Consider the following 15,295-nt stretch of genomic DNA (forward strand, 5'->3'; position numbering starts at 1 on the left):
AGTAACTTGGATTTTTATCTAGAAAATGGATGGTTTATTTTCTTGTGGATGCGTGACAGGTACTATTACATGGAGATTAAGTTTATAAGATAAATTTATTTTATTTTAATTTAATTATAACCCTTTGATGTGACTTGTGAATATTGATACATATTTCGAAATGGGCTTGATAAAATTCTAAAGTAACCCGGCCCAATTGTTTGCGTGACTCGTGAGTCTTGAGTTTCGTGACTCGTGAGTTGGCCACGGTTATCACCCGTCACATCTTCCATCTTCCACCATAAATGCGGGTTTTGAGGCTTTGAGGGTAAAATTAATGAAAGCTCCTCGAAAAGTCGAAATTAAAAATAAGTAAAAGACCAATAATACCCTTTTAAAGGAATGATTATCGTTTATTGTGTGAAATAGAAAGATAACAATGACAAATGGCAAAATATGAATAAACGATGGGAGATAAACAATATTTTCTACAGAATTAATAAAATTGAAAAAGCAGAGAATCCCAAATCAATTAATAAATCTAACTTCCTTCCTCTAATTCCTTATTTTCCTTTCGTTTATTTTTCCTTGGTAATAGAGTGTGTCTAAGAAAGAGAGAGAGACAGGATGTTTCTCATCACTTCGAACTGTGAAATTGAAGAAGAGTAGATCTAGGGTTTTCAGATGTTTTTATTTTGTGGTGGAAGTCCTTGAAGCCGAGCAGAGGTTAGTTCTTTGAAGCCCTACATTTTGCTAATATTTATTCTCCAGGTCCTCGCATTTTCATGTGTTTCGATGGAATAGTTAATGCAATGGTGCCAAAAATGACATTAATCGATAGCAGTTTTATTTTGAATGGACGAAACTGTATCATGCAGATGGGTTTCGCTTGCGGTAACGATACTAAAAATTATTGCTGTATTGAATCTTACCTTTCCGTTGCTTGAACTTTTCTCAATGTTTTTTTCCCAATCTACATGCATTTCAGGATCTCTGGATTTTACTTGACATTAGTTCAATGGTCATCTTGTTTATGTTTAGGAGTGTAGAGGATACAAATATGTATAATACTTTGAATGTTTTACTTTTACCGGCTTGAGAATGGTATCTCCATGGTTACACTAGGAAGAATAGTTCCTGCACATTTGGGTGGACTCCTTTTGTGTATTTATCTTGAGGAATGGGAATATGGGTGTGACTGAGATTCCAAGAGCTCAAATGCTCTGTGATTTTTCTTCTCTCCCCAATCCCCCCCCCCCCCCCCCCCCCCCAAAAAAAAAAAAAATGTCAGTACCCACTTTTACAATGAAAATAGTTTAGGTGATCACATCCTTCTACACCTGAGCAATATGCCATTGGTATTAGGATAAGTTCATCCACTCCGTTTGTCCAACTCATCCTTGATATGGGTTAAAGACATGTCCAAACTTTTCCAATGCTTGTTAGGTGATTGCCTTATGGTGAACCCAGTTGTCATTTACCATTGTTTTTTTAATAAAAGGGAGAACAATAATGTCTAGATATGTGGGAAAATGTTGTATTTTTATGAGCCTTAATAAGAACATGAGGGTAGAACAGTTGATCAAAGCTTGTCCACCAAATTTGAGTGTCAACTGAATGGCCACGCTTCATTCAGCTAGAAGGGCAATGGCGAAATGGGCTCTGGGTACGGGCATGTTGGAGTCCATTTTTCTTAACAGATATTTCTAAGGGCTATCTTTCTGTTAGGAAAATATTTAAGAGCCTCGCTTTATGCGCTTTAGAGAACCCCAACTCATATCCTTTGCACAGCTTTTTTAGAAATACATTTAGAAAGCAGCTCTCTATTAATACAAGTTCTTCTGTCTCTTTAGTGTTATTGTGTGGAATTACTTCTTATAAGTTCACTTGAGCTTCTGCCTAGAAAATCTTATAGGATGTCTACATAAGTTGTCCAGTGGAAGAATACTCAGTGGGAGAAGAAGTCCGGTTCAGCTCCCCATCAAGGGAGAACAATGAGCTCCCCTGATGGTTTTGAACCACATAGTTGAATTTTAGTATTATCTACAGGTGGACCCCACCCCCTACTGTGTCGTTCAAAACCATCTGGGGCATATTGTTCTTCCTTGACTGGGAGCTGATCCAGACTCCGGGAGAAGAAGATATTAAGTTTCTATTGCCACTTTTTTAACTAGTACTCAAGTTATTTTTGCTGGTTCTTAGAAAGAAGGTATATTTGGTAGGATTTTTCCATGAACGCATAGAAGAGTCGTTTGGTGTTATAGTTTTTCATATCTATTTGGACTCCATTAGTTATTTCAAAATTCAAATCTATGTATTGTCTGATTTTTATTTCCATTAATTCTGCAAAGAGAATTGGCTACTCGAACCCACCTAAGTTATTGCTGTATTGAATGACCATTAGATCTGAAACATCAACCTAAAGTTATAAACTTTCCAAAACATGCAGAAAATAAACTGTTGATAGACTGTACATCTTCTCTTAACCTTGTGTGTGAAATTGGAATTTTACTCCAAGTAAGAGGTTCACATATCCACATTCTTGTCGTTTCACATGTCGTTAATTTTCTTTACTTACCAATATTAACGCTGTTCCTCTTTATCCATGGAATGCTATCTATCAAGCCGAGTCGCTACCTTTCACCGGAAATTGTCTTCCTTCCTGCAGGTTGGTTCGGTTGTATGTGTGTTTTCTTGAGGGTTGGAGGTTATTTTTTCCTTTTTAATGAGGACAAATGACCTTTCTAATCAAAACTCTTTTCCATGTGCTGACCATTAAATGGCTTAAAACACTACAATACTACATGGATCAGAGCCAGAATGTTATACACAAAGTTTCAAGTATCAGCATTGGGTTGGCTGATCCATATCAGTACTAGTCCAGACAAACTACATTGTGATATAAACCCAGTTTTAGGGTTAGGGTTTTTGGATTTTCCCTAAAACTAAGGGCTGCCCAGAATCTTCCAGCAAAGGGAACTAACTTTATAGGCTGTTAGGGTGGGTTTTAGCACTTGGACCTTGCTTTAACAGAAATTCCAGATCTTATTTTTAATAAGGATTGAAAAATAAGGTTTAAGGGTTTTGGCTAGGTGGGAGAAGGGACTATTACTGCTGTTTTGTAATTTCAGGACTTTTCCTAATGGGTTTAAAGTGTAGGAGAGGGTCTAAGTTGAATTGGGGTTTTGGTTTTAGAAGTTGAAGATGATCTGTAGAAAATTTTGATGAAGATGAAGTGCAGGAGATTTTCAGATCCAAGGGAATAGGGTTTATTAAGGGAACTAACAGTAGAACTGGTGCCTAGATGTTGAAGGAAAGAGGTTAAGGGGTTGGGGAGTAGGGAAGAAGAAGGGGTGGGGATGCTTGTGGGTGCTAGGGGAAGTGGGGGCATGGCCTGGGGAGGGCCGTAGGGGTGAGGGGCTGGGGCTAAGAGGTGCCAATTGGGGGGGGGGGTTGGGGCAGGTCTGGGGTCTACTGCTGTGTTGCAGCAGAAAGGGGGAGGGGTTACATGGGTGCACAGAACACGGGAGGGGCAGGGGAGGGGTTACGGTTGTTGTGGGCAGTGAAGGGAATCCTTGCATGAGTAGGGAAGAGAGGGGGAAGGGTCTGGGGTATTTACTTACTTGGTGGAGGCTGCTATGGTGATTAATGGCTGCTTTTGAAGATGACTGGTTGCAGGAATTATTGATAGGTGCTGATCCGTGAACTAAATTCTTACTAACTCAACCATGGCTCCCTCAACAAGGAACCATGATCCTTAGCTCAAACTCAATTTTATTCAATAATCAAACTTAAGTTACAAAGAAAAAGTAGGCTCTTATTTATAGCCTGTTAAAAGACTCTTAAGACTAAGTGGGATTCCTTTATAGATTAGGATCTGCGTAATCTCAACCCTTGAAATAAAATCAAAACATCTAATGGTCCATAATAGTCAAATGCTAAAAATAAAAGATTGATTAACTTAAAACTCTATTGTAAGGAAGTTCATTGGTAAAAGAATTCCTTAGGATGCTTGGATACTAACTACTAATTCAACAATTAACTCAAGTTTTAAGAAGTATTAACCAAATTAGACTCTAGGATTAAATCTGAAATTAATTACAGAAATAAAATAGGGCTGAAAATGCCCAATATACTCCTCCTAGGGCGTTTGGCCAGCCTAGGGAGGTTTCTTGGAGCCATCTAGTGGGCCCTACTTAGAGTTTTGGCCAGGGGGAAGACTCGTGGCCACATCACATTGTTTATGGTATTTTCCTAGATAAATCTAATACCAGATACTGTAATTAAATCATAGATCTAATACCAGATACTGTAATTAAATCCTTGATTAAATTTTGTCCTAAATAAATTGTCTATGCGAAGTTCTTTTCATTCATTATCCTCAGATTTTTTTCCCATGTATTCTTTCATTTTCAATAACCCATTCGGAGATTCTACGTTTTTTTGTTAGTAAGTGACCTGCAATCCACAACGGATGCTGTATTCAGGGTAGTAGCTCAATATTAAAATGAGAAATGCTTCACTAAAGCCTATTGTGATTAGTGGGGCAAGTTATGTTTTTCTGTGAACACTGTTGTGAGTATAGTCTCCAACTAGTATATGGTCTTAGAAAGACTTTGAGGTAGTGGAGATTCCCACAAATTTCCATCCTTTAGGCTCTGTTTCTTTTCATGTAAAATTTTGCCTGGAGCAGTTTTTGCAAAATTATTATCTTCAAAAGTGTCAACGTGAAAATTTTTACAAATAGTGGAGCTTCCTGCAAGCTTCCATCCTTTAAGCTCTGTTTTTTTTCACACAATTTTGCCTGGAACAGTTTTTGCAAAATCGTTAACTTCAAAAGAGTCAACATGAAAAATCTTACAAGTTGAAAAATGTTCATTTCAACATATACAAATTTACATTTATGAAGTGAAGTTTACCATGGAAATGTTCCGGGGAAAATTTTGTGTCAAGACAAAGAGAGCCTTAATGAAGGTGGTTTCCTTTATTTGTTGATGGATAGTTTTGGTGCATTAAATTTTATGTATAATTTGCCTGATTGTGTAGCCCCTGCATCAGCATGGGTTCAATTAGAGCGTGCAGAGGGGGATCAACTAGATGGGATTTTTATTCAACGGGGTCTAGCAGTACTTTTACATGTTCCTTCAGGGGCTGCATGACAAGGCAGTGTTCTTTTTGTTTTATTGTTATTACTACCTTTTGGGTGGCCTTTTTGGGACATTTTTCACATTTAAGTTCACTCTACAGCCATTAGCAGTTTAAAGAGTCATTATTTGCTTAAGTTTCATTTATCATATCTTGGGGTACAATTTCTTCACCAAAATCCAAAGCATATGCGTTTTAGATTGCTTGAGCCAAGTTGGATCCTTCTCTGTGTGTGTGTGTGTGTGCATGTCTGTTTTTCCTCCTCGCCATTTAGATTGCCTGTACAGTCTACCAAGAAATTGAGAATTCACAGGTAATCCAGTCAAGAAAGAATTAAGGAGTTGGCTTAGGTTCTGTAAATGTTAGGCAATTTCCCGACATTCTTGCTCAAGCTTCAGGTTGACTAGCCATGAGAAATATGGTTGTTCAGAAGTGTTGCATCACCCCCCACCACCTCCTTGCATAGACCTTTGGTCAGGAAGACGATGGACCAAACTACTGTTCCGTATCACTGATGGTTTTCCCCTTGTGTAAATCCTTTAATTTCTCATTGTTACTTGTTATTTTATCTGCTTCTTCTTAATTGTTTGACATGTTTTCTTTTCAAAAGAGTTATATGCAACTCAGCGAAGAATGATGCCTTTCTGTTGCAGGAAAGAAATCCCATAAAGATAAGTGAGAAACCAAAATCTGCATTAGTTCCTGAAACATGAGCCAGGAGAACCAAGGGACTAATTCTTCTGCAATGGATAATACCCCAATGAAGCGCAAACGAGGCCGTCCTCGAAAGGATGAAAATATGGTACGTGGGGAGCCGGCTTCATCATCTCCTTCTGTAACTGATATAGTGAGGAGAAACCGACGTCGTAGAGCAGACGAAATTAGTGATGCCATGGTGGGCCAGGTTGTTTCTGGTGTCCTTGAAGGGTCATTTGATGCTGGATACTTGCTCACTGTCAAGGTTGGCAACACCAATAGCGTTTTGAGAGGTGTTGTGTTCGAACCAGGGTTGTCGGTACCAATTTCTGCTTCAAATGATGTGGCTCCTCATGTCAAGATGTTCAAAAGAAGTGAGATTCCCCTGCCAACCCAGCTACGAGGTACTAACCTCCAATCAGAGCTAAACAATGAAAGACCTGTCAAAGTTTCAGTGAATGAAGGTGCTGTTGTGTCCAAGTTTTCTCCACCCATCAAACAGGTCCCTAGAGCATCCCAATTATCAACCTCGCAGGTTCAGGACAATCCCACAGCATTCTCAAAGGGAGAAGTTCATGGTGCTAGGAATTTCGCAAAAAGTGCTCCCAGTGCCTTGCTGCCAGAAGAGAGTAAAGGGAAGTTATCACCTAGTCTACCTGTCAAAGGACTGGCAGGTGAAGCAAGTTCTGATGCTGGTCATGCTGATCAAGTGTCCTTACAACAACTGGCTACATCTCAAACTGAGAACACAATGCTTACTGATGTTATGCGAATTGACAAGTCTGGTCATCCTACTGGAGATGCACCACATGCCTTGCCCCCAGAGGAGAGTGAAGCAGTCTTACCTAGTCTACTTGCCAAAGGACTGGCAGGTAAAGCAAGTAGTGATGCCAGTCATGCTGATCAAGTGTCCTCACAACTGGCAACATCTCAAACTGAGAATACAATGCCTACTGATGTTATGCAAATTGACAAGTCTGTTCATCCCATGGGAGATGCAACACATGCCTTGCCCCAAGAGGAGAAGGAAGCAAATGTGTTACCTAGTCTACTTGCCAAAGGACTGGCAGGTAAAGCAAGTAGTGATGCTAATCATGCTGATCTAGTTTCTTTACAACTGGCGGTATCTCAAACTGAGGACAGAATGCCTGCTGATGTTATGGAAATCAGCAATTCTGGTATTTGCACAAGAGGCGCACCCGATTCCTTGCTCCAAGAGGATTGTAAAGCCAAGACATCACCTAGCCCACCTGCTGAAGGACTGGCCAGTGAAGCTAGTGGTGATACCAATCATGCTGTCCGAGTTCCTTCAGAAGAGGCAGTGTGTCAAGCTGAGAATGGGATGGCAACTGATGTTTTGCATAATGATGAGTCTGGTCCTTTTGCAGGAGAAGCCGAAGAATTGCCAGTTGGTGCTGGCCAGGTGCTTCAAGTTTCCATGCAAAGTGCCGCACCACAGGTAGAGAAGAGAGAGTCAATTGAGTTGTTTTCAAATGACAAGTCTGATCCTCCCTCAAGGGAACTTGAAGGATTGCCAGGTGATAGCGATCAGATGCTCCAAGTTCCTTCACAAGCTGAGGCTATGAAGCCAGACTATGTATTGCCTAATGACAATCTTCTCCCTAGAGAACCTGAAGCTGCATTAAATGATGCCATCCAGGTGAACGAGAATTTTTTACAAGGAGCTGGACCTGAGAGAGAGAGTATAGCATCTGCTGATGTGTTGCCTGTTGACAAGACTAATCTGCTCACAACAGATCTGCATAGTTCAAATCAAGCCTCACTAATCAAGTCAGAGCAAGTTGAACAGCCTGTGGTTGAGTGTGAACTTTCTGCAATCCAACCTTTACAGTTGGAGCATGACAGGTCTGTTGCACCAGCTGAAAATTTTCAGGAAATTGAAGCTCCAGCTCTAATCGAGCAGCAGCCCTTTAAAAGTTCGGGTGCACCTGAAAATTCAGATTACATCCCTAGTACTGAACTTTCTCTTGAGAAACTGCCGAGCAGTGGATCCGTTGACCAGGTAACTCAAGTTCCAACACATGCATTGATATCTGAACTTCAGCCTGGCTGGCATGCTGATGAAACTTTGACTTCAAGGGGTTCTGAATTTGAGTTAAACTGCATCCCCGTATCAGATTCACTTCAGCCTGCTGGTGCCCAGCCAGATAATGAAATGACTGACTTGGTGGAAAAGAAGGCTTCTCCAGAAGGTGATACACCTCAAGATTTTAAACTTTCAGATGAGATTCCAAGTAAAGATAATCTTTCACATTTGGATGGGTGCTCAAAAGCTGATGTCTTTGAGATGACTGAAGGACATAAGGGGTGTGAGTCACAGACCTGTCAACCAGTAGATGTGTTCCACAGTGGAGCATATTCCCCAATATTTGACTCTTCTGTGTCCACTCAGAATGAAGCCGCTATTCCTTGTGAACAACAGAAAGGAACCACTTCGGCTGTGTCACTTGACTTGGAACTGTCTGGGCACCAAATCTTGACTTCCACCCTGCCCATTCAAAGTGAAAATACTGTTGCAGAGGATGCTATTCCTAGTGCTCAATCTGAGTGTGATCCTGTAGAATTAAAGGTTACTGATTGTACGAGTGCCTGAGAAGGTGATGAAGTAAAAAAACAAGCTCTAACAGAAGATAACTGCATTGAAGCCTTGAAGACAGACTAATACAGCTAATTATACTACTGACAGAGTCTTATGAAATTTCGTATAGGAGGAATTCTTTTGGGGGTAAACTTATGGCAGGATTTCAAGTGCGGTGGATTAACCATAGAAAATATTCTATTTTTTGAACATTCCATGACTTCATATCAGAAATCACTTCAATTCTCTGTTACTTGATGATGAACAAAAATCTACTAGTGAAGCTCTGACAATATGACTTATTGAAGCTATGGTCTTTTGTTTGGATTTGCTTGGTCTGCCAGATGGGAAATTTGCAGGTTGTATGGGCCTATAAGTTTGTAAAAATGTTATGTTTGAAAGCAGTTTTTCATGCTGTAAGGATCATTTTCTGGTTTTAAATGCATCAGGTTATCCTAAAGCTGTCCAAAAGTTCGAACTGAATTGCATCCAAATTTTGGCTAGCAAGGATCAAACCATCGGAATGCTTAGCAGATTTTGCATGATTCTCAAATCACATGCGAATCGAGGTCTCCACTTAAGTGTGACACATTGATTTGCTCTTATCATTCTGATTGTACATGCAGAATGATGTGCTTCAGACCAGTTAATGGTTACCAACATATGGGGGGAAGGTAGGTCTGGTGGTGGTCAAGAGATTGTCCGGGCTTTTGGTTCCATTTTTAATTTACAGGAGTTAGTACTGCAGCACTGTCAGGAAGATGGTTCAGACCAATGGTGACTTGAATTTTTCTTCTTGTCATCACTCATCAGAGGTGCATGGGTGACAATCGGAAAAACATCTTCTGTATTTGTTGTATACAGCAATGTACATATATACCAAATAATTGGCAGAAAAAATAAAGAAACTACGAGGCTATTGTAGATTTTTCAAATTTGAAATCAAGTTTTAAAATTCAGTTTATTATTTGTTATAAAAAGTGCACTGTTGTGCATAGTAGATGATTTTTTTCCGTAACGACAATCTCTTGTGGAGCCTAGTTTGGGTTTACTTGGAAGTTAAAAGTTCTAAGTGAGATTTTTTAATGGAACCGGCAATTTTAGATGTATTGAGATGAGAATTATTATACATACCACCAAAAGTGTTGACTTCTAATCTCTTCATTAAAATAAGACATTGGTATCGCCAACGGCGGATTTTCGTTTGCATTTGCATGGGTGTCATCTGTGTAGATCGAGTTTTTCATTTAAAGAAACTAGTAAAACAATCCATCGAGTTTTAGACAACTCAAACTTTGAGATGCCTAGAGTGAGGAAACCAAGCCTTCTGTTTTTTGTATTTGAGGTTCATTCGGGCCAGCTTGCTCACACCTTGATTACATCCTCAAAATGGAGCTTTATTGTCTGAAAAGATCGAACCCTGACCACTCTACTAAATAAATATGAATCTTACGAAAGGTAATCTGAAATTTAAAAATCGACCCATAAGGACTAAGGGGACAATATCGGGATTTGGGAGTGGTATAATAGGAACAATGGGTAAAAAATACTTGTCCCTTGTAGTCTTGTAGGGATAGACTGGTTCGTACTTCGTTGAGGAGACGAAAACGGTGCGGGAAGTTCCACTCAGACTTGGGCTCAAGAGTTTAAATTCGAGTGGGTGAGCTGCAAGGAGCTCTGTTACGAGGATGGAATCTTCTACTTGAAGAACCATACCAGCAAGAGATCCGACGGAGAAGCGCAGCAACAATCAGGTACGACAACAACAACAACAATCAGTTAGGTGTTCTAGTTTAAAATTGCATGCTTGTTGCTTTATGAATGCGATTTTATTTTCTTTTTCATGATTTTTTGCTGTTTCTTTCGAGTTTAAGGCTTATTCGAATCGTATCTTCAGCAAAGCTCACAATTTGATGTGCATTAACATTTGGAAATCTTGCCCATCAGAGATTTATGTGGGGTCTTCGGTTTCATGGCATTGTGGTAGGAGAAGTGAGAGAAAACCCTACTGTTGAAGCTGTTTATAAATTGGAGTAGAGGGTTCAATATTTGCTTCATAGAATCAAGAAGCTGGGGATGGTTACGATTGGGAAGTTGGGGCTCACTGTTTGTTTTGGAGAAGGATAAAGATCAGGACATCAAGCATTTAGCCAGTTGCAGTTCTGTTGTGCGAAATTCTATTTTTGTGTAGATCTGGGAGAAGACAGATAACCGGGTAGGGCTTATTAAAGATATAAGGATGCAAATGGGAAGACAAAGAAGAGATCTTCTTGTCGAAGTATATTGAGGAACCTGTCATTCCACTAAAACTGAAGAGTTTCCTTTCACAATCCCAGAAGTGCACAGATGAATTTATCTTCATGGAGAGAGCATTAATTCTCACATTGCTGCCAAATGTCCCTCAATCACCCAATCTACTGTCATGATAGAAATTCTGTTCCCTGTTAATCTTATCTAGAAGCTGTAATGTTTTCTGATTACTGGTAAACAAGCCAAATTCGAGGATGGTGCCTCTGAGAGAAACAGAGAGAAAAATTGAGAGAAAGACGTTGATATTTCTTATATTTGTTTTCTGAATTACAGTATTTATAATTCCCCTTACAAACCCAACAATTCAAATTCACTCCATTCTCATGATCCTTAATCCAAACCCTAACGGCCACTGTCATTTTCTCTTCAGACATAGTCCTGCAACTTTGTCGGGCGTCTCCGCTCTCGGCGTGCTCTGTCTGCCAAAGGAGGTGCGTTGTTTTGGCTTCGTATGTCATCTCTGTGGTGGTCCCTGTGGTCCCAATAGTGGTCCTCCTTTCTGCCCTGTCCTCCTTGTGTATAGTTCCTATGCCATCTGCTGAAGAAGCAACCATTACAGAAGCATCTCATGCATTAGAGTTTGATCAACAGTAAGGGATACACCTATTGTTTTTGCATTGGTTCTGCAGGCCACAGCCAAAATTAGAATTTGTTTCAGGTCTCGTCTGCAGCTATATTAGGTAGTACAGTAAATGTGAGGAATTCTAAGGATGTTTACCTGTAGCTCAGGTAGTAGAATTCTTGTTAATCAAGGATGTCTTGCAATAGCTACATGCACTGGCGTTAAAGCATTGTATGAAATTGAGATTGGTTCAAGTCAGAGCTTAGTATGCCCCCATTGAACTGAGAGATGACACATTCAATGCAAGTAAAATCAGTGTACATTTCCAACCCCCCCCCCCCCAAAAAAAAAAAAAAAAAAAAAAAAGAATCAGGGTTATCTTTTTCTTACCCAAAGGCATACCAAACTATTTCTCATTCTAGAATCTAGATTGTCTACAGGTAACCAAATGATTCTGTCTTTGGTCCATTTCAAATTCTCATAAATGATTTCTCATAAATAGAGACCACTGCAACCTAAAACATCTTGCCCAGAAAGAGTAAAAATAGTTATGGAAAACCCATACGAGAGATACCCACCATGATGGTTCATGTATTGCTTTATGATTCTTTTATGTTAAATGTCATCATTGATTTGTTGGGTTTAGTAGATGCATGGTTATGGTTATCAACTTCATTTCTTTATTTCCCTTGATGCAATTGTTTTCAGGATTTTTGGTAACTCTTTCATCTGCTAATTCAATATTTTCTGTAGTAAAGGAAGGGCTTTCTCCCCTTTTCTTTGTCTTAATACTGAATGTGATGTTTGATTGTTGGATTTAATTTCTCACAACAAGTATGTTTATAAATTTCCTTTGCTGTTAATTGAATAATGAATTGCCAAGAAGATGTGCTTGATGGTTTCTAACGCAAACTAATGGAAATGCTGAAAGTATAGGCATCTTGATTAAGTTGCAATGACAACTCAGGCATGACTTATAGCCACATGGTTGGTAGGTTGGACCCACTTTATGAAAACCAAATTCTCTTGTAAGACTAATGGTCTACTCATGCTCAAGTCAACAAATTTAGTTTATAAACACTCATCACTCAATGATTTGGAAGAAAATTATGAAACCCGTACAATGCATGAAGAATCATCCAATTGAGTTAGGACCTGGAATTTAAGATCTGATGAATACAGTTTTGTTATTGGATAAAATGTTCTGGCTGCCTCATTTGGCATTCCACAAAGGACAAAATGAGGGGCTGAGGCAACTCAACATAAAACTTCTTTTTTGCAACCATGTATTTGGTTTGTCCGAACATAAAACTCCTTCATTTTTGCCCAAGTTTCATCTTCTATGTTGATTTCCACATTCAATATGCAAGACCTTCTTCCCACCCCACCCACCATATATATATATATATATATAGTCTGAATCATTCATTCAGAATTTCAGAGACAATTGCAGGATGGACATCATATCCCAGCTACAGGAACAAGTCAATACAATTGCCTCTCTTGCCTTCAATACATATGGGACACTGCAAAGAGATGCCCCTTCAGTTCGTCTCTCAGCAAATTATCCAGAACCACCCCCCAGCAATCCGTCGGATGAAACTGTGAATATTGCAGAGCAACCCAAACAGATGAGTGCAGCCCTAATCAAGGCTGCTAAGCAGGTGAAGAATTTTGTCAGTAGTCAAGGAAAAATTTTGATGTTGGAAATCATTGTTATATGATAGTTTATGTAGTGGAAGAGCCCTGGCGGGGGTGGGGGGGGTTAGAGTTGGAAAAGTAAATGACGGTTTTTTTTGTTTTTTTTGGGTGAATGACCCATTGTTACTCTGTTCTGTGCTTCTTTAATATGCATCAGAACCAACATTCTTTATGTACACTTTTGTCGGATAGCTTGATGTTAAAAAGAACTATTCTTGAATGTCAAGATATTTTTTGACATTTTGACTATATCAGATTTTTATTGAATCTCTCCTGTGTAGAAGAGCTTTTAAAGGTTCACGTTTGATTAATCTTATTTTATTTTCATGTTTGCTAAAAAAGCCATTTCTCTTTTAACCATCCTCAAAAGAATTTTTGTGTTTGTAAGAAATAGCACACATTTTTTGAATTTTTTGTTTGTCGAGCTAGTTGCTTCCTCGAGTCTGCCTCATCAAATTAATCTCCTAAGCCCTAACTGTAATGAAATTTTACCACATCAGAACATATATGGATGACATGAGAACAAAATCCTGTCTCTGAAGCTAAAGCATTTCTTAAGAGTGATTACCATAAGGAGTGATTATATAATCCATCCCACGTAATCTTGGTATGTCACTATTCTTCATCCATGTATCTGGAAGTATTGAAATCTTCTGATTGAATACATTATATGCTAGATATAGCTAGAGTTATTCTGTTTCTTCCGAAATATCTTTACCATAATAATGATTATTTCAATAACTTACGTAGTATGGTTTTCTGTTTCCAGTTTGATACGTTGGTTAATGCTCTTCCAGTATCTGAGGGAGATGAACAACAACTGGAACGGATTGCAGAACTTGAGGTATTGTTATGCCATGTTATTATTCTTTTAACAATGTTGTTGTGTCCCTGGTGGAGATTCTTCTCCAATTGCAGAAGTTGAGGTATTGTAATGCCAAGTTATCATCCTGGTTTGCCATGTTATCATGTACCTAGTTTAGATTCTTCTCTGATTTTTCTAGTTCCTAAACTCAATTTCTAGGCTGAAAATGAAGTAGTGGGACAGGAACTTCAAAGGCAACTGGAAGCTGCAGGTGAATTTTTTTGCTTCTTTTTTTTAGAAGATTCACTTATTTTTTTTTCATTTTTCTACACATTCCCTAGCACAAGCAAATGATATGAATGAATTAGCAGCATCTATGTGCTATGGACTGTCTTCTGGTAACTGTATCTCAATGTTTCCTCCCTCCTAAGAATCTGTTGTGCCTGAGAGATGTTCATCTTCTGTTAGAATGGTTGACAGATTTCTGAATCAATGTGCTATCTCTGCTGTCAATTTTGTGGTTAATCTATATTGTAGAAGGAAACCATCTGTTTCTTGGTGGGAATCCCTAAAATATCTTCACTATCCATAAAAATGTGAGAACAAAGGGAAGAAAAAGGTGGATACTTACAGTCTTCCATAGAGTTCCTCCCTTTTGTCTACATCCAAGTTTTTCTTTCATTATCAGGGATGATAATTTACCTGTACTGCTAATCTTTGGTGCTGCTTTTACCAGAGCAAGAGCTGAAGCAGGCCCAGGAGTTATTCAACCAAGCTGTTGACAATTGCGTGAACTTGAAGAAATCTGATTGATGGGCTAGGTTCAGGAGTTATTTTAGTGAACCATGGCAATTGCTTGGACTTGACTTGACCCAATCAGTGACTATTGGACAGGGAAGGTGAGTTTCACCCTTATTATTTGTTTGATTTTTCCTACCTCCAAACTGTATGATTGGCTCATATTGTAAGATTAATGAATCTATTTTTCCTGATTTGTTTTCCTGTGGTGGTAGGCCACAGGATTGCCACATTATTTATGCAACCTATTTTGGAATTGGTTGTAACTGGATCTATTGAAGACCCTTCACTTTTGCAAACTAGACATTTCTTTTTGTGTGTGTGTGTGTTTTGTTTGGGGGTGGGGGTGGAGGGAAAGCAAGATTTTAAGAATTGGGGTCATCAATCCTGACCATAGGGTATCAATACATATAAGGAGCTACTTTGATATAACCTAGCAAAAGCATTCATGAGAATATGCTGCAGCCAGTTTGGATATATTCACTTGTAGTTGACATCTTGATAATTTCCCTTGAATCTATGGGTTAATGTGCCAACTATCCTTTCTTTTCATAGGCTTGACATGACAGAATGAAAGAGCAAAGGAACTGACTTGACAAACTTATGATTCCCTTCACTATCTCTGATGCCCACCTTTGTTCCCCTTTTCTTTCGTCTCTGCATCTACATTTACCTTTACAAAAAGGGTGTGAAGGAGGAT

At 39.0% G+C, this 15,295-nt stretch overlaps 2 protein-coding genes across 3 annotated transcripts; both read left to right on the forward strand.

The window, feature by feature from the left end:
* The first annotated feature begins 490 nt into the window (after positions 1–490).
* LOC149002708 (uncharacterized) lies at positions 491–9,108 on the forward strand. Its single transcript, XM_089137966.1, has 2 exons — positions 491–705; positions 5,778–9,108. The coding sequence occupies exon 2, from the start codon at positions 5,834–5,836 to the stop codon at positions 8,432–8,434; it is 2,601 nt and encodes an 866-aa protein (XP_088994092.1). The 5' UTR covers positions 491–705; positions 5,778–5,833; the 3' UTR covers positions 8,435–9,108.
* Positions 9,109–9,989: 881 nt separating this feature from the next.
* LOC149002709 (mediator of RNA polymerase II transcription subunit 21-like) lies at positions 9,990–14,925 on the forward strand. Of its 2 annotated transcripts, none has more exons than XM_089138444.1 (5): positions 9,990–10,173; positions 12,733–12,955; positions 13,762–13,836; positions 14,017–14,068; positions 14,534–14,925. In XM_089138444.1, the coding sequence occupies exons 2-5, from the start codon at positions 12,746–12,748 to the stop codon at positions 14,608–14,610; spliced, it is 414 nt and encodes a 137-aa protein (XP_088994570.1). In that variant the 5' UTR covers positions 9,990–10,173; positions 12,733–12,745; the 3' UTR covers positions 14,611–14,925. The 2 variants fall into 2 exon arrangements, with proteins under 2 accessions (XP_088994570.1, XP_088994569.1); XM_089138443.1 differs by having other exon boundaries at positions 12,745–12,955; positions 14,534–14,923.
* The last annotated feature ends 370 nt before the right edge of the window (positions 14,926–15,295 follow it).

The sequence above is a fragment of the Hakea prostrata genome, chromosome 10, assembly GCF_041222555.1.
Source record: "Hakea prostrata isolate BN-2017 chromosome 10, UWA_Hpros_2, whole genome shotgun sequence".
Taxonomy (NCBI): Eukaryota; Viridiplantae; Streptophyta; class Magnoliopsida; order Proteales; family Proteaceae; genus Hakea; species Hakea prostrata.